General features: G+C 44.1%; 1 protein-coding gene across 1 annotated transcript in view; it reads right to left on the bottom strand.

The window, feature by feature from the left end:
- Positions 1-21866, bottom strand: part of Rsu1 (Ras suppressor protein 1) — a 189578-nt gene that overhangs the window by 148488 nt on the left and 19224 nt on the right. Inside the window, exon 3 of the mRNA XM_006985930.4 lies at positions 12150-12200. Coding sequence (XP_006985992.1) covers positions 12150-12200 — 51 coding nt within the window. The remainder of the gene's footprint in view (positions 1-12149; positions 12201-21866) is intronic.

Below are 21866 nucleotides of genomic sequence, written 5' to 3'. Positions count from 1 at the left end.
GCCATGAGGGTACTGAGAATCAAACCTGGGTTCTCTGCAAGAGCAGCCAGTGCTCTTGACTACTGAGCCATCTCTCTAGCCCCTCACCATTTTATATTTACAACTGGCAGGAGCTACATGGCCAATCAGTGACTCTTAAGAAGGGTTTTACTCAACTAGTTGGCAAGCAGCCAAGTGGCCCCAGCAAAAGGAGGGGCAAGACAAGCCGTGGTACAACAACAGGTACTCCACTCTCAGAGAGTTCTGTTCTATGACGTGAAATTAGTGAGAATATGTCTTAAAACATTTTAGGAGTTTATCCACACAGCAGCAAAATTTCTCTGGAACCAAGCGGCCAGTGGGTAACCACTATTTATACGGATGTTTAAATCAAAGTGGGAAAAAAAAAAATCTACTGCTATGATTCCTGGCTGGTGGTGCTGTCTGGGGAGGCTGTGGAGTCTTGAAGAGGTGGGACCTGGTAGCTAGAAGGTCACTAGCAGTAGGCCTTGAAGATGACAGCAGAGCCCCTGGTTCACACCCCACTCTCTCTACTTCCTGGTCCATAGTCATGTAAAGTTAGGCCTCACGCCCCTGCAACCATGAACTGAGTCACTCTACCATGCCTGACCAACTGGGACAAACTGAAAACCGTTGAAACCACATGCGAAAAGAAACATTTCCTCATTAAGTTATCTCCATTGCACTTTCATTGTTTGGTGATATTTGGAAGAGTTGGACAAATCCTGTGAGGCTCATGGTTTCGACACTCCTTATTTCCACCTCTACAGAATGTTCTCTTGGGCAGTACTGCTCTAGGACTATGCATCTTAAGACACAGGGTACAAACCTGGAGCACCGGGAGATTCACAGATGGGGTGGCCTAGATTTTTATCCCAGTGGCCTAGAGATGGGCCTGGGAACCTGCATTTTCCATCAGCTCCAGTGGCTGCTGCTGCTGTTGTTAGTAGAAAGCTTTTACTAGTTTAGAAATTTTTCAATCTGTTTGTCCTTTTAAGATCACTTCTTCAATGCCTATGCCCACTATTCCACACAATTACAGTGACAATCATATAAGCAATCTTACCCAAATTAAGAGTGAGCCCGAGGACTAATGAAAAGTGGGAAAAGGAAGGAAAAAAAATACTTTGAGACCAAGCCACCCAACCTGGATGCTACCATGACAACATTTCTAGTCAACTCCTGCTTCTCCAACAGAGACTTTCCTGGTGAAAGCAGTGGTGGGTAGGATAAACAGCATACAAAGGTAGAACTCCTCTAGTCACGAATCACCCAGGAGCAAATTCATCGTGAGCAAGTGTGGTCCTGGAGAGACAGCTGAGGTGTTATAGTGCAACACCAGGGCCTGACTACAGCATATTGGATAGATGAAGACATCCCACAGACTGGCTTGGGTGGGCACAGCCGTTCCAGGGGCTTTTTGAGCAAAAGCATTTTGGCCCCCCAGGCTAAGAAACAAAACTGTGAAGACTGACAGGCTCTGGGAACAGCAAGCATCATGCAAAACATAAGGATGGGAGCTCTGCCTGGGTGCAGCCCACGGAGGGGTCAGGAAGCCGTGCATTGGTCTTTGGAACCATATGGTTAGTACTGACAGTGGTTCTCCTATAGCTCCAGAAGGGCAGTTAATAGACCATGCACCATGTCGACACCCACGCTGCCAGGAAGCCAGGAGCAGCACAGAACATGTGGGTTTTCCATCAGAAGCGAAGGCATAAAATCCGGAGACGACCTTCTCCCACCCCCCACCACCAAACTTCGGGGTGGTGAGAACTATACTGTGACGACTTTTTTTTTGCAGCAGCACCAAAAGCTGTTTGAAGCTCCAGTGATTGCTGGGCTGGGATACGAGGCCCAAGGGACCCAGTCCTCATTCAATTTCCAAAGAAGCAGATTCATAGTTCAGCTTTAACCTCCTTTATGGGAAGCCACTGATGGAATGCAAATTCCCACAGGATGAGAAGTGGGAGACCCGGAGCATGCACCTCACAGGGCCACGTGTCTGCAACACAGCACAGGGCTGAGAGCAGCAGACATTGGGGTGCATGTACTTGCTGAGGTAGAATGTGGAACACCATTGCCACCTGTCCATTTCCAAGGACACAAAGGTGCCACCTAACCCAGACCCAATAAACCCCCAACGATATCACACTGGAGGGGGTCAAAGCAAATTACAACGCACAGCACTGTGTTGAAAACCCTAGTGCATTAAAAATGTCCAGTGGGGGCAGCAAGACACTTCGGGAGCAAAACGCTTGCCTAGAAGCCTGATGGGCTGAGTTTGATCCCCACAAAGCCCACGTAAAGGTAGAAGGAGAGAACTGACTCCACACAGTTGTCCTCTGATCTCCACATGCACACCATGGCAAGTGCACCCCAACACGCACGTGGGCGCGCACACACACACACACACACATACACACGCACACACGCACACACACACACATACACACGCACGCACGCACACACACACATATACACACGCACGCATGCGCACACACACACACATGCATGTGCACCAATAAAATTGTTAAAATAAGTATTCTGGCTGTGGCCATAACAAATGAAAATATGGTCTTATTTTTGCGTGGAGTGGGTAGGGGTGGGTATTGAGAGACAACATTTTTCTATGTAACAGCCTTGGCTGTCCTGGAACTCACTTTGCAGACCAGGCTGGCCTAGAACTCACAGAGATGCACCTGCCTCTGTCTCCCACAAACTGGGATTAAAGGCACGCACCACCACTGCCCAGCATGGTCTTATTTTTTACACTCTAGGCTTTCGTGGCCTGTCTTTTAAACAGAAAAGAGTAATGGGTAGTGAAGAATACTATGTTGTCTTGTTCCTACAACAAAGGTAAAAAAAAATAAAAAAAATAAAAATAAAAACAAAAACTACCAATGGCAAGATAATACATGAAAATGAGCAAGGCTTCTCATAACATATAACAAGAAGGATACAACCATTCAAGATGAAAGAGGAAGCTAGCATTTCTCTGACCAGGTAGTCTATGGAACAGAATACTGGATAGCCATGGTCCTCCTGTAGCCTGAGTGAAACCAAGATCACAGAACCTGTTTCGAAGATGACTTGGAGCATGGCGGGGAGGGGGGGATCACAGGGCCTTCAATCCTTACCCACCACAGCTAGAAAACAGCCCCCTAGTCCCACCAGAGGCAGTGTCTGGCCAGGCTCCTTACATACATGCCAATTCCTACAGCAAACCAGGAATCCTATCCATCCACGCCATTTCAATGATTCCGTGTAAAAAAGAGATCTTTATTCTCACATGCAAATACTTACACTCCTTGGAATTTTATATGCAAATAAAAAAGGTCATTTGTATTTATGGTGATTAATTACCTTTGTTTTCTGGCCCAAACCACAAGGTAGATAATGAAGTAATTATATATTACTGTACGAGTCTGAAGTTCAGAAGTACACTAATCATGTTCAGCTTCACGGATTTTATGAGATTTCCTCCAAAGCAGCTATTACAGCAGTGAATTACAGTAGTTACAGGTTATTTAAAAACATAAAGTTTATGAAACACTGAAGCAAGTTTTCATTTAAAAGGTTCTAGATGTCCCTCAAGGTAAAAATAAAAATTCACCAAGTATCGAAGCCTCCACCTTAATGGAAGGCCACCATCTCCCCAAGTATTATTAGACTTACAGGTAACTCCAGTAATTCCACCTGTGGTTAATCAACAAGGATCTGCAAAGCACATGTGCCCAGGGACACACACATTTCATGGGCCTCCTTAGGATTCTGCAGCTTAAGTAGTTTTATGAACCAAAAAAAAAAAAAAAAAAAAAAAAAAAAATCCCTGAGTTAATCACCGCACAGACACACAAATATGGTCTCCCTCTCTCACCAACGGCAATGTGAACAATCAGTTAGACAAAAATTAGGAGGAAATGCTACAAACGAGCAATAAGGCAGATTTTGTAACATGAAACCAAACAAGCAAAAATGTATGTCCCTGAGCTATAGAAAGTGTGCAGGTGTAACTAAAGGAAACTCGAAAAGAGCTGACGGGCATGGACTGCTTCCCTTCTGAGCAGACACAACCTGGTCAGTGCCCGAAGCCTGCACTAACTTAGCAGAGAGGAAAGCACAGGCTAGCCCATGCTGTCTTCAAGAGGACTTCCAAACCCCAGCGTCTGCTGGAAAACACACTTCTCATTATGCCTGGTTCTGGTTTCTCCGCTAATTCAGTCACACATCAGCAGACAGCTTTCATTTGGGGGTTGGCAGAACAATTAGCACTCAAAAGAGAAAAAAATGACACTCAGAGGTATGGGACAGAAGTGACCTCTAGTGAAAAGGAAGAAAAGAACAGCAGTCATCCTAAGGAAAAAAATGCCTCAGAAGTTCAGAAACATCAAGAGAAACAATAGGGAAAAAAACAAACAAAAAAAAAAAAAAACGAAAAAACAAAAAGACACACCTCCAGCAGAAGAAGTAAGCTTGGGATGCCAAAAAAAGCTTCTTAGCCTCTTTGATGTACATGCTTTATTATGTGTAGCATAGCACAGCATAGCACAGCATAGCATATGAACACATGTGTGGTCTATGTGGGCTTATTAACAATAAGAGGCAGACAGTACAAATAAGAGGCCACATGGGGTGGCTTCCTTCCTATTGGAGCATATGTTTAGAGGCTGAGGAAAGGGGTAATTCCACAAGCAGGGAAGGAAGGGGAAGTAGAGGAAGATGGCCAGAGATAGGGAAACACACACAACCTACCCAGTGGTTCCGCACTCCTCGCCCTACCTGGAAGGCCTGCTCGCCAACCTTAGCGATTCTCCCTTGTGCGATGGAAACGAGGAAAGATCTGGAGTCCCAGAGATGCTTGGTCCCAGGAGCACTGGGTTTCCCTTGCCTGGGACAGTTAAACTGCACACATCAATCACTTAGAAAAGCGGCCACAGAAATGGGGGTGCAGAGAAGATGCGGACCCTTCCAACTCCGATGATTTAAGCACAGTAGGTCTAAGTCCTCCACTTAACGGAGAGTTTGGTTCCATGAATGGTATCTCTCTCGCCTCACTTAATTCTCGGGTAATTTCATATATGGGGTGTTGTCCTTCACAACCTGATGGACGGCGAGGTGCCTTCCGTCTACATGCCACACAGTCATGGTTCATTCTGAAGGAGAAGAGGGTTCCATGGAAGCGACGGGAGATGGTCTAAGTTTTCTAAAGGGTAGCAGGTTTCAGAAAGAGGAGACAGAACTTCAGAGATGAAGATAATAATGTAAGTAAAACAAAGAACATACAGGCGAGGAGAAAGGATACCAAAAATAAAAAGAAAATTAAAAAGAAAATCACACGAAAGAGTTCATATTGAATATAAGGTCAAAAGTCTTCCATCTGGTTAAGTGAATCACACGGGCAATTCTGTCCTAATAGGCTATGTGACAGAGAAAGGAAAAGCACTCACAGGAATTCTATGACTTAAAAACACATGTATACATATATATGTATGTATAACTACATTTCACTCAAGACCGGGGGCTACAAGATGAGAAATCTGCATTTTGAAATGTAAATTTAAGCTGATAAATTGGGTGGTATATATGAACCCTTTTTATATGTATTTCTCATTCTGTTGGAAAATCTTTTTACAGTTCTGCAGAACTTTCTTCAAGAAACAGCATCAGTTTTTCCTGTCTGTCTTTCCCCCAGCCCAGGGTTTCCAAACCAGAGATGCATGGGCTTAAAGAACTGTTGTACGGGCAGAGCAGGACCCAAGGTCAGTTAAATCACAAGCACCATGTGCACTTCTCCAGGGATTCGGATCTGTTTTCCTTTGATTCTTATAATAATAATAAAATAATAATAATAACTCAATGACTTAAAAATAGTTAAAACCCTTTTTAAAATGTACATACCTGTATATTGCACATCCTAGGCTATATATACACTTTCTATGTCTCTCTCTCTCTCTCTCTCTCTCTCTCTCTCTTGCACGCGCGCACGTGCGCGCACGTGTGTGCATGTGTGTTGTGTGTGTTGTGCTTAATTTAGCCTTGGCTGGCTCATGGTCCAAGGACACTAGACAACACTATATGCATATCCTATGTTGCTATTATGTCACTTCCATTTGACAGATATTTAACTGTAAATAGAAAGATAAACTGTTCATGAAAAACTAGGACGGGCTAGTTATGATTTGAAAGGTATCAGGCTCCTCTACCCCATCTTACTGTTTTCACAGCCAGTCACCAACCAGGCTCAGGCTGTTATGACTGATGCCCTCCCATTTAAAACTACACCACAGGAGAATTAATAGGCTACATTTTAGGTATCTTCCTTTTATCATGGAACAAGGTCCCAAGAAAAAAAGAATACTAAAACAGGTAAATTTTGGAGGGTGGAACCAGTAGCCAGGGGACCAAAAGGAACATGGCCCGTCAGCCCAGGGCGAGATGCCACAGGAGCCAGCAGCAAATGGACCAAAAGGAGGAGGGCCCATCAGCTGAGGGATACCACCGAAAGCAATCTCCATTCGCTACAGCCACTGCCTGAGGCCTGGCCTGCGGCTGGACAACTCTCACATGTGATGACCTCACATGCCTGCTTACTGAAGCCAAAAATAACAGCACACTGCCAACTGCAGGCAATTTTTCAAGGTAACCTGACGACCGGGACCAACAGAGAGATATTGTTAAATTAATAGCTGTCAGGTTCAAAAATACTCTGTGCATACTTTTTCAACTCCAATCTCTCAAACGATGGCACAATAACAAACTGATAAATGTGCACTAATTAAAAAAATAAGCTATTGATCAAAGCCTCTGTGTTATAAATACATGTGTGCTCTGTTAAAATGCAAACAGCAAGTTGTTTTGATATTGTCACAAGATAAATTCATGGCACAGGAGATTTATTTTGCATATCCCCCCCCCATACTTTAATTTCATCCAAGCCAGGAACAGGAAGTTTTGCATGCGGGATGACAAATCAGCTATGAGAAGTGGAATGACTAGAGACCCAGGAGCGGCAAGGTCCTGAGACTGGTGAAGGTCATTGTTATAAACTGGGACAGTTAATTTTTCTCACTCATCCAGCAGTCCATTATGGCTATGGGAAATGTTTTCAATGTAAACCATTCTTAAAACCTGTTCCGTCTTCTTCTTTACAGCGGGACCTGCACATTTTCAGACTGCTGTGTTTTCATCTTTAGCCTGCTCAGGTCATTCACAATGACACTGGATGTACACATTCTATTGGTTTCCATAAAATTTACAAGCATTGTCTTAACTCTCTATGTACTCGGAACACCAACCTTGGTTAAAAACAACAAACAACAAAAACTATGAAATCACTAAAGAAAATATCCTAGCATTTTCTTGTTCACTATAATTTTAGATTCACATCTAAGCGATCAGTAATGGGAAATCGCCTTTTCAAAACTCATATCTGGCCATAATACTTGGGTTTATTACTTGACTAGCCATTTCCAATGCATTAAATGACAAGAGAAAGCCCACAGCTGAGACCCAAAACTGCAGCCATAACTGGCAATACCTCAGGAAAAGCTCCACATGACAGTTAAAAGTTCAAAGCATCCAACCACACGCTTTCATTCAGAGACACACACTTAGGGAACGCTGTCCAAAGCAGAGGGCAGCTCAGTGATTGCAAAGATAAGGGATGTGATCCGAGTTTGCCACTCACACTGGCAATGGCTCCATGCTCGACATGTAGAGGCTGGACAATGAGAAACGCTGTTGTTGTATTTAAGCTCCTCGCAGAATCTACAGACGGGTGTTCACACAGGACCACTTTCCAAAATTAAGAAAAGTATCATGTTGAAAATGAATTCCTAGAGGCTTTCCTCACTCAGGAAAGAAGGAAACTCATGACATAGCTCAGCATTTCCCCCTTCACAGTATCATTTATTAGTATAAAAAAAATCAGTATGAATGTGAGCAGGATGAATATTTCCCAATTCTCATGCTTATTTGTAAATTGACATCTGATCACAGACACACGTATGTTGAAAGTCCTGCTATAGAAAAATCTCCAATACACCCAATACAAACAGTGTAGAAAGTAACACATTTCCTTCTATTTAGGCATATTGGAAAAAGAGAAAATGTTCCTAACTCAAGAAAGTAGGAATAATAAATATTAAAAAAAAAAAGTGCATGGAACTGAAAATATATTTCAGTTTTAACAACCAAACATAAAAACCAAATACCTCTTTTGATAAAGATCTATTGTAAATGTAACAACACTGCACTCTGTAAATGGCAACAGTAACATGCCCTGTGGTACAAAGCCAAGCCAGAGAGCTGCCAGAAACATTTCTTCTGACAACACAAACTTGTTTTTCAATCTTAGGTACCAGACCTGGGGGTACCAGAATCAAATGTGTGTCTCAACAGTGCCCTCTAGTGGACAAGCCTTAAAATGACTGTCTCCCACAGAAACTCTTTTCAATGATGCTAACATCTCCCAGAGGATGGGACCAAATTAAGGAACCAGCTGGAGAAGATTCAAAGCTAGCACCCACAGAGGATGGCTTTGCAAAGGTCATGGCAAAGGTACTCAGGGACAGACAACTTTAATAAACACTTGTCTCTCTTCTGACTGTATTCGTTTGTCCCAGCAGGCAGGTCCTTGGCTAGGCCTCCCAGACTGCTGGAGATTAGCATTTAGTCACCTAACCAATCCACTTCTCAACTGGCATTACATCAGTGCTTATTTCATACTCAACATGTTTTGAGTACTTCTGTGGGATACAAAATGAGAAGATGGTATTACAAACCTCAAATGACTAATGTGGATGAACGCACGCACGCACGCACGCACGCACGCACGCACCATAGCCAGTGAAGGGCAGAGTGCTAATTTTGACTGAAAGAAAGAAGAGCCCCAGCCCCAGCCCCTAACAACAGGAAGCGGAGCACAGAAGCAGAGCAGAGCCCAGGAAGCTGTTGAGAAGCAAGCATTTCTGGAGCGGTTTCTATCCCAGCTTCCCCTAGGTGCTGGTGTTTTGGAGTACCCTAGCACCACCACAACACAGCATCCCTCAGGGACCAAGGAGATCCATGACTACAGAGACGGAGTACATGCCAAATTCTCAGACATAATGCAGTGTTTCTTCAAGGTGCTAAAACCCAGTGGGTTTGAAATAAGAACAAGGTGAGACCGAAGTCAGTGGCAGACCCTACACCGGCTGGTCCCCAAGAAACCCTTTGGTCCCAAGGGTTCCCCACTTAATCTCAGTTGTTTCCTTTCAGACCTTCCCTGTCACCTGGCTGCTTCCTTTGAGCAATCCTATGAGTCTACCCAGGTAAACTAGAAACGGACATGATCCTTGTTTTTAAAAAGGCTTAACATTAGGTGTGGTGTTGCTCAGTGGCACAACACTTACTTCCCTAGCAAGACTGAAGACCTGGCTTCACCCCAGATCTATGAAAATCAGTAAATAAAGGCAACTTTTTAAAGTTTCCAAATTCTGAAATTCTGACCCTTGGGCCAGAAAGAACCCCTTGATGTTCCCAGCTCATACCTGCCCATCAGAGCAGAAAGGCAGGAGAAAAACAGCAACTCGCTCCTCTTCCACCCACCTCCCTAAAGATGCCACAACTCCAGCAGGTCTGAGAAAGTTCCCGCTAACATTATTCCCTAGGCGACTTCATGAGAATCCATCAACACTGCCCCAGTGACCAACTTCACATTTAAGTAGTTGCCTTGTGGTGAGAATGAAGCTCCAGCAGTTACACCCTAGACACACACACACACACACACACACACACACACACACACACACACACACACAAAAATATCGGACAACTTCAGGATGATAAAGGCCGCCTTCGGGTATTCATAACCTCACTTGTAGTATATTACCCTACACGGATCTCTCAAGGTCAAAACCCCCAACAGGAAAAGGACTGTCAACCCAGCACCACAGTGATCAGATGTCTCTGCAGATGCTAACTTAGAAGGAAATGGTGTCCCCAGACAAGGTCCCAGCTTCAATAAGCTAGTCATTCCTTCCCTAAGCAGGCAAGCAGAAATGTCAGAGAGCAGCGTAATTGGCACACTGAGAGAAAAACACAACTACTTTAGCAAGATAAAAGTAAGCACTGGTGAGGGGTTTCGGTTCTGAGGCCCGGTGGCGTTAACACAGCCACATCAGGCAGTCCCTATTAAACAACAATGGAAAGTGAAAGACACTGATTAGAATAAAAAGTGACAGGAGGGGTGGGCTCAGCCATGAACATTTAATGCATATTTATATTTCCATCAAACGGACATATTTACTATAAACACTTGAAAAACCACAGCAAAGTCATTCATTTAAATGCCAGAAAAATAGTAAAAGATGCTAATTTGACCTTAGTGGAACAGATCGGGTGTCACTGACACTCCAGGACGGCGTGAAGCAGAATCTACCAAGACGATTAATTAATGCTTACTGGATTAGGTCAAGAGTGTCGCAAACGGAGGGAGAAGAAGCAAATGGGGAAGAGAGGAGGACGAAATGGGGGTTCTTTCACGGTCAGTCTCTTGCAGTTTACCACATTTGCACCTCGGCTGTATCTAAACTCATATGGCTTGGCGACAGAGGTGGGTCTGTTGATTCCTAGGGCTTCGGTCTCTGCAGATATGTAAAGGGAACGAAGGACAGCTATCGGGATGCTTTTGAGAAGGCTAGATGGATGAATGAGCTCTAAGAATGGAATGCACCCAACAGTCTTGCGTAAATGTAAGTGAATGCACAGAAACCTCCCCGTGAGCCAACACTTCATAAACTGAAAACCTGGAGCGTCAAGAATTCCTACTGGAAAGTCCTAGGGGATTTTGACATCGTGTGATGGGGCACTTTTCAGAACAAACTGCAAAGCTCTTCTGAACTGGAATTGTGGTCACCAAGGAGGGCAAGACTGGGAACTGTGAAAACAACACAACCAACACATTCCCTGTTACAACAAGGATTGCTTAGGACGTGTAGATCTTAGTTTCAGCTTTTGTGGCCACTGCTCCTTCAACGTGACAGTGGTGCCACTCTGCCTTTCCTTACAGATGTGCGCGCTGCCTAAAAGTCAGCTTGTTTCTAGCACAGGAGGGGCCTTCCCTCACTGCCACTCTTAATCCTCAATAATCAACTGCTCGGTGACATTGCCTCCGGCTATGTATAATGCACATACACACATAAATTCACAACACAAATCCCTCAACATGACATTCTGCTCAACTCCATCGGACTCGGAAAGCCCCCTAACAAATGCTTGCCACATGATTAGAAAATCATTCAAGTCTGCAGGAAATATGGCAAGTGGGAAGAGGTGACAGTCAATTAGGAATGAGAAAGGGGAGTGGGGCCTGGTCATTAAAGTCTTTAAAGCCTTAGTGGCAAGAAGAAAATGGACCATCATTCACGCTCCATATTCCCTTTAAAACAGGTATTAATTCTACTGCGTGTGAACCACTCCAAAACACCACCGATTCCCCAGAGAATCCTGCAGAAGGGGCCCAGGAGCCAGTCTCAAAAACATGAGAACAATGTATTCAATGTATACAACTTTGTGATGTTTTCTCCATCTATAAAGCAGGGACAAAAAGCATTTTCAACAAGGAAACCTTCCCCGCTGGAGGAAGAAACATAGGGTGAAAATGACTTTTATTCTAATATAATTAGATGTTTTAATATAATATAATGTTTGTAATATAATATAATTTGGTTTTGTTGTTGCAAGTTGGAGGTGGGGGAGACCCAGGATTGTGCCCTTGGCTGGCCTTGAACACCTGGGCTGAAGACATCCTCTTGCCTCAGCCTCCTGAGGAGCTGGAAAGACAGGTGTGCACTGCCACACCCAGCTCAATACGTTCCTCAGGAAACGCTAACCACTGGCCAGGCAGTCCCAGTCACCACAGCACTAACTACCTCAGGTAGAACTACCAGCAGACACAGGGCAGGAGAGAATTCTCAAAATAGAGGCAAACACAGAACACAGAGAGAGAACGGGAACATACGTATCTTCGTTGTCACCTAAATAAACTTTAATTTTTTCACAAGTGATCACTTATCATTACTTTCCTTAATGGAAAGAATAATGGAATCAGCGGCACTATGACATGATGTATGAAGGATGCCATGTAACGAAAGAGAAGTTTGACTTACTTGTTAGCTTGTTGTGACTGAGTACCAGTTGCGTGATATGGGCCAAGGAGACTGGAAAAGAAAGAAAGAACAAAACAGTCAGGATTATTTACAGTGGCACTTCTTTGGCTTCCTGGTAGGCTGCAAAATGATTTTCAAAGATCGAGGCATCCGCCACCCAGAACTCGAGCTGGGATTCGTGCAAGCTGTTGTCTGAGCGTTAGACCAGATGAAGAAGTCATGCAATGGATGGTGCACTTAGCATGGCTAGTTGGAGCTAATGAGATTCGGGTCACAGGATTGAGCATTACCAGGATCACAGGATCAAGCCTCACATGGCAACTTGGTCAGCTGGCCTAACTTGAACCATCCCTCTCAATACGGCGCAGCTCAGAAGAAGAGGCCAAGACTGCGGAGAAACTGGAGGCCCTGCCTGTGCCAAACAAAACCTTCATATCCAACTGACATACGTAGACCAGGAGTGTAGCCCCACCCCCATCGCCCACCCGGAATTCCTCTACACATAATTACAGGGTCAGAGGTGAAACCTCTCCTGGACCTCCTCTGAGCGTAACTTAGTTGATGGGTCAAAGTACTGACCTGGAATGTGTACTGCTTGCTAGTTTCCAACCTTATGATGGAGGCTCTATCTGTGTCTCCCAAGATTACAATGGTTACCTAAGTATAGGGGAATTAAATGAGCACAACAGTTGAAAACAGAGAGAAAGGGGAGGAGGGGGAGGAACTTGCGGTGTTCCACTTTGGGTTCTAAACCTCTACAGGGTGCTCAGAAGTCTATGCATATATACATATATGTACGTATGTATGTATGTATAATAAATGTTCTTTCAATACTCTGCCTCTAAGCACATTCTTTTAATGCAGTCAACATTTTTGTTTAAAGGGATAAGAAAGAACAGTTCCCAGCTTGCTGTGGAGACAGTGAGTATGCACTGCCCCCAAGCATAACCTTTGCTATGCTTTTTAACGGTGTGTTTCCATTCCATCAGTTATAGAAGAGTTCAAAATACAATTCAAGGCCAAATCTTTCTAGTCTGGTTCACTGTTACTAAGTAGCTATAAACTGTGGGAATACTGGGGTAGGGGGTGGTCTTATATGACCATCAAAACCAAGATCATGGCTGAGTGTAATCTCAGCTCCCATCCAATAAACACTCCATTTATTTACAAGAAAGGATCCAATTTTGAATTCACAGTGCATGGCACTGCCAACCCTCTGCAGTGTCCTTTAATCTCAGATCTCCTGTCCTTGACTTCCATGGCCTTGGCTACTGAGAATTGCAGACCAAATCAGTTTTCATTATGTCCTTGCTATGGTTCAGGTGAGTTTCTGGCTTTGGGATGTGGGCATTTGGTCCAACTCATGCTTCCCCCCATAATGTACAAATTTCAGAAGAGGGCCAGCCTGATGGGTTTGCACAATCTTGGACGTGAGTCTCCAGAACTGGGAGCCAAAAGAACCTTGTTTTGATTTCCTAAGTATCCTTCATCAGGTGGCCAGACAAAGCACTTGTGGATACAGTCTCTCTGCCTGGACTCTCCCATCCATTGACCCTCATGAGTGTGGCTTACTTCTCTGGCAGGAGCATGGTACCAACGCATTCTCACTGCATCCTCCCGGCACTCTGTGTGATAATGAATGCCCTAGCACTTAGGAACTTCCTGTGACTACAGGGTTCCACCATCAATTTAGTCCTTTGTAACCAGTAAGCATGTGGGGGGGAGAAAGGGTATATGAAACTATACTCATTCCCTGTTCCTCACTCAACTTTTTATGTGATTTTCATTAAGCATTTATTAGACAGCAATGGTCAAAATCATTGAAAATGCCTCGTGGGACACCAGGGCCCGGATCTATAGCTCCAGAGTTTATGTGGCCATGACCAGTCAGTCAAACATGAAAGGTACTGAACATGCTCACCCAGGCTCTTCTGGAACTAAAATTCCTCCCTCACACACCTCTGGATGGTTTATAATCTGGAAACAAATGTGTCCTCTACAACTAAAAAGTCACCCGATACCTGTACTGGGGTCAGTACAGACTTAGACACGGGTCTTGCCTTTTCCTGCTGAGCCATATAGCCTATGCCTTTATTAAGTCCCAATGAGGAAGAGGCTCTGGGGACAAGACACGCACATCTCTGTGACAAGAACTTTCTTCTCCCACCTCTCTCAACCTGGTTCCCTCCTGCTGATCCATGCCCAGCCCCTGGGCACCAGATGCCCTCTGACTGTGTGGGTTAAGGTACACCACTCTGTAAGGTTGTCCTCTTTCCCATGCTTGCCCCACACTCCACCTTACATCATCCCTGAGTATATCTGTTCCAGTCCCATTTAATGATTTCAGAAGAACCCTTGGTGAGGAAAGAGATCAGGGCAGATCAGAACACGCCCGTGGTTTTTAAGAGGAATCATCATGGTAGCCTCAAGAACATTTGAGATCTCGGATGCTGTGGAAAACCGCACACATTTTTACTGGTAAGAGTTCAGATTTTCTTGTCTACTAGATAAAGTAGTCCTCTGTTTCAGAGGTGTGGAAGTCTGACATGACAAAAATCTCCAACAACTCCCTTGAACCAAACAAGTCTCACAGATGAATCTATAAGATTATGCTCTGCTTCGTGTTGACAGAAAATAACAAATGGCAGGGATTACAATGTGCAGGAGCCTCTCCAGCGTATACACAAGCAGACTAGCAGTCCCTTGGGTGTCCAAGCTTGGTCCGCACCTTGTATGGGTTAGATGTTTGTCTTCACACATGCATGTGTTGAAGCACTAATCCCAAAAGTATTTGGAGGTTTGGCCTTTAGCAATTAGGCCATGAGGGTGAAGCCCCCGCGAGTGGGATTGGTGCCTTTACACAAAGACACACAAGACAGATGACTTCTCTACATTCCTGCTGCCATCTCCAGCCAGTGAGGACCAGACAAGACTGTGGCCCTCTGTAAACCACAAGAGGGGATCTCAGGAGGCACCAATGTTGGCACCTGATCCATCAACATGTCAGCTTTCAGGACTGTGAAAAGTTTAAGCCACCCAATCTATAATGTATTTATTATTTTAATAACCCAAACTATGAAGAGGTACATTATGATATCAGCTGACTAACTGAGGTCAGCCATCAACACCTCCATTCCTCCTAGGGAGAGAAAAGAAAAAAGCAAGTCTTCCTTCTAGACACTTCTGAGAACTTGTACATGATCTACCCATTCACAGGCATTCTGTATCTAGGCTACCTACTTCAGGAAGGGTTAGAAATACAGCCCGTATTCCAGGCAACCACTAATTAGCAAGGAAAAAAGGGGGGGGGGATTAATACCAAGAAAGAGCAAACTAAATCTAGCAGATTAATAGCAGTCTCTCTCACTGACATCTGAATGTCACAGGAATCAATTCTGATTACAAAAGAAAATTGATAATTTTCCTATCTCCTTCTGCCTTGATTTTTCCTAAGATATCAACAAGTAACTAATTAGAAAGGAGAAAAAAATCTGTTTTTCTTAATGATGGGCGAAGTTGACAGTGACAGATTTAATTGGGAGAAGCCAACTCTTTTCAATCATTTCATCCTGTCCTTCCAAGCATCACTTAGCAGGCGAGAAGGTACCAGAGCTGAAAAGTTGAGCTGTCTCTTTAATCATAAGTTGTTGTTCCCCCTGATGGCACCACCAGAATGTATTTTTCTTTCTCACTATTGTTACAGGGCGCCAAGCCAAAGTAGGTGAGAGGGCGAGAAATTAGAGCAGGAAAGAAAAAGTTTATAAAAGAGCTTTGAGGAAAATGTTTAGGGCAACAAAAGGCTGCAGGCTGAGTCTGCAGGGAAGGCAGTTAAAGTTGGACAGGATCAAGAGAAACCCGCCAAGCCTGTGACGGGAACAGACCAAGTGACAGGGACATATTTATCCAACCAGCCACTCCCTATCACTTGGGAAAGGTGGGTTCATTGTGACTCTACTGTGACAACTGTGTGGCTGGAAGAGAAGAAAAGGCTCACCACAATAGAACGGGTTATTTCAGACTACAAAAGCACCCCGTTAAACATGCCCAAGAAGTGGAAACAGGCTGCACCCCCTGACCTGTTCCTGGTACCTCGCTGACCATAATCACACCCGGGAAAGGTTTTCTGCTGTGTTAATAATACACTCTAAGGGTGGGCTCTGCTATTCAGAAACACCACCAGAACACCGGGAACAAATTGCTAGCAAAATTCCAAAAGCAATATTCAAGTGTGATTGCCCTGGTATTTGCAGAGTCCGTATCAAAATTCAACTAAACGAATGAAAATGTGCCACAAGTTACGTGTTATGGTCCCTTCACTATTCTTCCCCCTTCAACTTCGTTAAGCAGTGTTACAGGGTTAGGTACTGTAGCGAGCTTGTGAAGTCCTGAGTGAATGTATACTCTCTGACATGCACACTGCCATGTCAAGGACCCCAGTGCCTCAGCCACATGGGAGTGGCAAAGCCTTCCCTGGGAGGGACTCAGAGGGATGGCAAAGACTTCCTCTGGTCCCAGTGGGAATGTTGGTGATGTATGCAGAAAATGTGTACCATAGCTTTCTCCCCCTGCATGTTTACAAGCTGAAGGCTGAGATTAGCTAAACCTGCCTTCTTGTTCAGCTGCATATAATAAACATGCTGCCATTTCTCTACCAGAAAGCCTAGAGCTCCCAATCCCAGGTTTTCTCTAACTGCATGCCTATTATTTCTTCATTCACTTGCCACCCCCAGCGGAGTCTCCAAAACCCAAGCGCTGCAAGAATGTAGTAGAATATGAGCTTATTCATGTAATCCTGGCTGACTCGAGAGTGGAGACGGACGGACGGACGTATCACAAATTCCAAGCCATCCTGGGCCACACAGTGAGATCCTGTATCAAAAAGGAACAGAAAGGATGCTAGCTGGATGAACGATGAAACATGAGATCAGATCAAAACAAACAGTGCGAAGCAAAGGGCTGGAAGGGATGCATCCGTGGGGAATTAGGGAGAGGCAGAGGCTGCCGGCACTGGAGGGGTAACTATTTATTTATTCTATAAGCCAGAAGAGAACGAGTAGGAAAATGCAGAGGAGTTGGTGGGATTGATAATTTCCTAAGAAAGACAATGGGGGGGGGGGGCTCATTTAGGCGCTTACTAGATATTTACTGACAGAGCACCAGCCAATAATCTCTGCTTCAGAGATTCACTTAGAGTCTCTTAGAAGTGGTACTGACTGCCCATCCTGGTTAGCCTGGGATGGTCTCAGATGACATCTGCTGTCCCAGAATGGTTGCCCAATACAGGAACACAAAGCATGCTGGTAGAAGAGGCTCACAGACTCAAGGGAAGGAAGGAGATCGGAAAGATAAGGTACGCAGAAGATGCTCCTCATTGTAAGGTGAGGGACATCAAGAGATGCTTTCAAGTAGGAGGACACTACGAACTGGAGCTGGCTCTGGAGAACATACGGAAACAGAGGCTGTGGAATCAAGCAGAGCCTGTGAGCGTGGCGCTGCAAGGTAGGGAAGGTATGGAAGCAGGTGAAGCTCTGCCAGGATTTCAATGCTGCAGATTCAGGAAAGCAAACAACTAAGAAAAAACTCCTGGAGACGGGGCTGGAGAGGTGGCTTGGTTGGCAAAGCACTTGCCGCACAAGCGTGGGGACCCGAGTTTGGAACCCTAGCACGTACATCACATGAGCCTGTCACCCTAATAGTATGGGTGGGATGGGGATAGGCAGAGCCCTAGTTCTCATCAGTCAGGGAGCCCCAGCTTTGGCAAGAGGCCCTGTCTCAACAAATAAGGTGGTGAATGATAAATGGAGACACCTGACATCAGCCTCCGTCCTCCAGGGCCACATACGTATGTCCATGCACACAATAAACACACGCATTACCCACCCACCCTCACTCACACACGCAGATAAAATCCTGGAAAAGAATCACATTTTCCAGACACATAGGAAAGCATCTATTTTTTAAACCAGGTTCTGTGTTTTTCCTTCTTCTTCAGCATAAAACAGACAACATGAGAACAACAACAACAACAACAAAATCAGCAGGGTAAAGCCACTGCACCTATGATGACACTGTAGAGTTATTTCCAAAGTAACCCCACATATCACAACCGTGTGGTGCAGTCAGAGCGGTCTCCAAGGCTTTCCACTGGGAAATTAAGAAGCCAATGATTCCTTCGGTGGCACTTCACATATGGGAGGGAAGTTCTGACTTCACAGGATGACATTTACAGCCAAAGAAAAGAATGCAAGGCTCGAAAACATGCAAAGTGGCAACAAATTCTGTCACTGATCAGAACTGGCCTTTACCCGTTTCCCAGTGAAAACTACTGTATTTTAACTTTGTTAAAATAATAGGACTTTAGCCATCAGTTCATGTTGGAGGCTGTGTGCTATATATAGCAAAAGCATCTAGGAGGCACTATTATTATCACCAGAACACAAATGGCTTACTGAATCTTGGTGGCTCTTTTGGTATAAAATGGAACATGATAGACCAATAACATACCTCCTCAGATGTTCAACATGGTCACCTGATTTTACAAGGGACACTGTTCAAATTCTGAACCATTCTATTGTGAACAGCAATATCATTTGTAGATGAGCACCGTGTTAATAGAAACCCACTCAAAGTTGTAAACTGTTCAAGAATTACTTTGAACTTTGCCTGTAAGATGATCTTAATACCTTTTTCCATTTTGGTGTCCCAGTCAGTTAGAAATTGTGACAGCCTTAAGTAACATTGATTCAAAGACACCACAAGAATGTGGGCACTGACCAGTTGTCAATACCAATGATGACCAACTTGAGTTTTGCATGTCTGTGATGTGTGATTAAAATGCCTGCCTGTGTCACCCAGCTGAAGTTATTTCACCCCTGGTAGTAGAATAGAGATTCGGCCCTTCTTAAGTATGCAGGTTCTGGCAATATATTAAAATGAAGACAGACAATAAAATGTCAGATACTGAGATATAACTCAAACATATTCACCAACACACTCAGAATCATAAAATTATTTATTTTGGATTTCACTCATAATTTACAACTTTAAACAAAATCAGTGGTATGAAAGTTTTTCTTCATTTCACAGCTAATTATTATTCAGTTTTGCAAACTGCTAAGTTTTTTTTTTAAGGTTACCATTTAATATAAAGGGTTAATCTACTCTGGTTACCTTGTCCTTCATTCAACAAGAACACAGACGACAACTGAATAAAAAATGTGCTACCTCTTTCTGCTCCAGGAGCAAGGAAAAAACATCACAATCGGGTCACTAACTGAGAGCCTTGGGTTTTCCAGGATTTCAAACAACTGGCTCGTCCAGCGTCAGAACAGAACAAGAATGGAGAGGACGGGTGGGTTCTCCTCTTCTGGAGCTGGCACATCCATCATCTCCCACTCTTGCTCATGACAGCTTCTGGCTGCTGAGCCTTCAGTCTCTGGGATTACATCACTGACCACGCCCTTTCTCTGGTTCTCAGGTCCTAGTCTGATTACACCACAATGTCTCTAACTTTCCGTCTTGTGGACGGCAGACCACGTGACTCCTCAGCCTCTACAACCTCATGAGATGGCTCTCATAATAAATCCCGTTCTAAGTCTGTACATGTCTGTATAAAACGGGCCATTTCTCTTTCTCTGGAGAGCCCTGACTAATATACAGACAAGTAGACCCATACAGAATAGAAGAGCCCATTAAAAGAGAAATGCCTAAAAAGAGTTTTAGTTAAGAAAATCTTCGAGAACCAAAGTCAACATAATCCCATATCCACCCTCCAACTTCCATTTCCTCCTTTCCTTCCTCTTCTTTTGTGTTGCTTATTTGCATCATCTAACTTTTCCTCAGCATAAACTGTTACATCTGTGTAACATAAATATGTATTTTTAGAAACTATAGTTACTTCACTAGTTAGCTCTTCTTATCAACTTGGCCCCCACTAGAGTCTCCTGGGAAGAAGGAGCCTCAGTTTAAGAAGAACCGCCTACACCAGCTGGCCTGTGGGCATCCAGTGGGGCATGTTCCTTGATTATTACCTAATGTTGGAGGACCCAGCTTCTCTTGGGCAGTGCCATCCCTAAAAAACCAGGAGGGCCTGAGCTGCATTAAAAAGGCTACATGCAGAGGAGCCAGACAGCAGGGCAGCAAGCAGCATTCCTCCAGGGTTTCAGCTTCCAGCTCCTGCCTGGAGTTCCTGCCTTGGCTTTCCTCATGATGGACTGTAGCCTGTAAGAATAATTAACCCTTTCCTGTCCTGGTTGCAGAAAAAGCTACTGGACAATTACAGAATATTGGAGCCTAAGAAATCTATATCTTGGTCATTGTGTGTTATAATCAAATGCCATGGACTAGGTAATTTAAAATACAGAAGAAAAAAAAAAGAAGCCATGGATTTGAAACAGAGAATGGGGGAGGGTACATAGGATGGCTTCCAGGGAACAAAAAAAGGGGGGGGGTGATGTAATTATAATATAATCTCAATTAAACATAATAATTTATTTCTACAATCTAGAAAGTCCATGCTCAAAGGCCTGAATCTACATAAGAATGGCTGACTGAATAATTCCAGGGCAGAAAGCAGAAGGACAAGAGAGGGGTGGGCGAAAGGACCAGAGGAACCAATCCAGTTTCATAACAACCCCTTCTCAGGGAGACTAGCACTCCTGAGATGGCATTAACTGACTCCCCAAAGACTTCAGAACCTCTTTTTAGGACCTGTTTCCCAACGTTGGAAGCTGGATGAAGGTGCTAGCACATGAAGTCTGGGGGACACACTCAAACTGCAGCAGGTTTGAAATCAGAGGACACGAGATCCCTGTACTGGTTTGTTTGTTTTTTCCCTAAGAGTCCGCAGAGCACTAGAATCAGAACTGAGACTACATCCTGGTTTCTCAATTCTTAATCTTGAGTTTATTGTTTCGAAACCGAGAAAATAATATTCACACTTGGTCGGAGTGTTCTTTATAAGATGGTAGAAAATCTTATCATAATCAAAATAGTCTAAACCTGAATGGAAAAATTCTATCTTGAAAAAAAAATATGAGAGTTACATAAAAGAACTGAACTGAAAGCAGAGAATGTAGATCCAGGCAGTGTGAATCCATGTCCTAATGCCACGAGAGCCAAGGACAATCACTAGATCCCCCAGAGCACAAATTCCTCATGTTAAAATGAAAGGCTGAATTAAAGTATTTGATTCTGTGGCAAGAATGAAAGAAAGAGAAATTAATATTTGTGCAGGACCCATGACATCAATATGCTGAATGTTTACCAAATGCTCACAACATGACAGGCACAGATCTAAGAATTTTAACTCACAATGGCCTCAAAATAACCCTATAAAGTAATGGTCACATTTCCTGCACCTATCCCAGATTCAGACAAGGAAAACGAGACCAGGAGAAGTCAAGTGACTTGCTCATGGCTGCTGGGCTCGGAGGCAGAGAGAAGCTTCTAAAGCTACCGAAAGAAGAAACTGGTTGGTTTCTAACACTATCTTCTGCCCCCAAATGTGCAACGTACAAATGCACCATGAACAGCATCCACGGTTCACTCAACCGTTTGTGGGACAAAGGATAAGAGCGAGCTCAGGTCCACCGGTGTGGCTTCTTGCTGAAGTCCATTAGACAGCATAGTGCTTCTCAGTCCCAACGGAAGCTCACAGACCAACTTGCTGCTGTTGCGTACAAGGGGGCAGAGGGTCTATCTTACCAGGTCTGATCT

The sequence above is a fragment of the Peromyscus maniculatus genome, chromosome 5 (assembly GCF_049852395.1).
Source record: "Peromyscus maniculatus bairdii isolate BWxNUB_F1_BW_parent chromosome 5, HU_Pman_BW_mat_3.1, whole genome shotgun sequence".
NCBI classification, from domain to species: domain Eukaryota; kingdom Metazoa; phylum Chordata; class Mammalia; order Rodentia; family Cricetidae; genus Peromyscus; species Peromyscus maniculatus.
The sequence above is the reverse complement of the archived record's forward strand: the minus strand, read 5'-3'. Positions and strand labels throughout refer to the sequence as shown.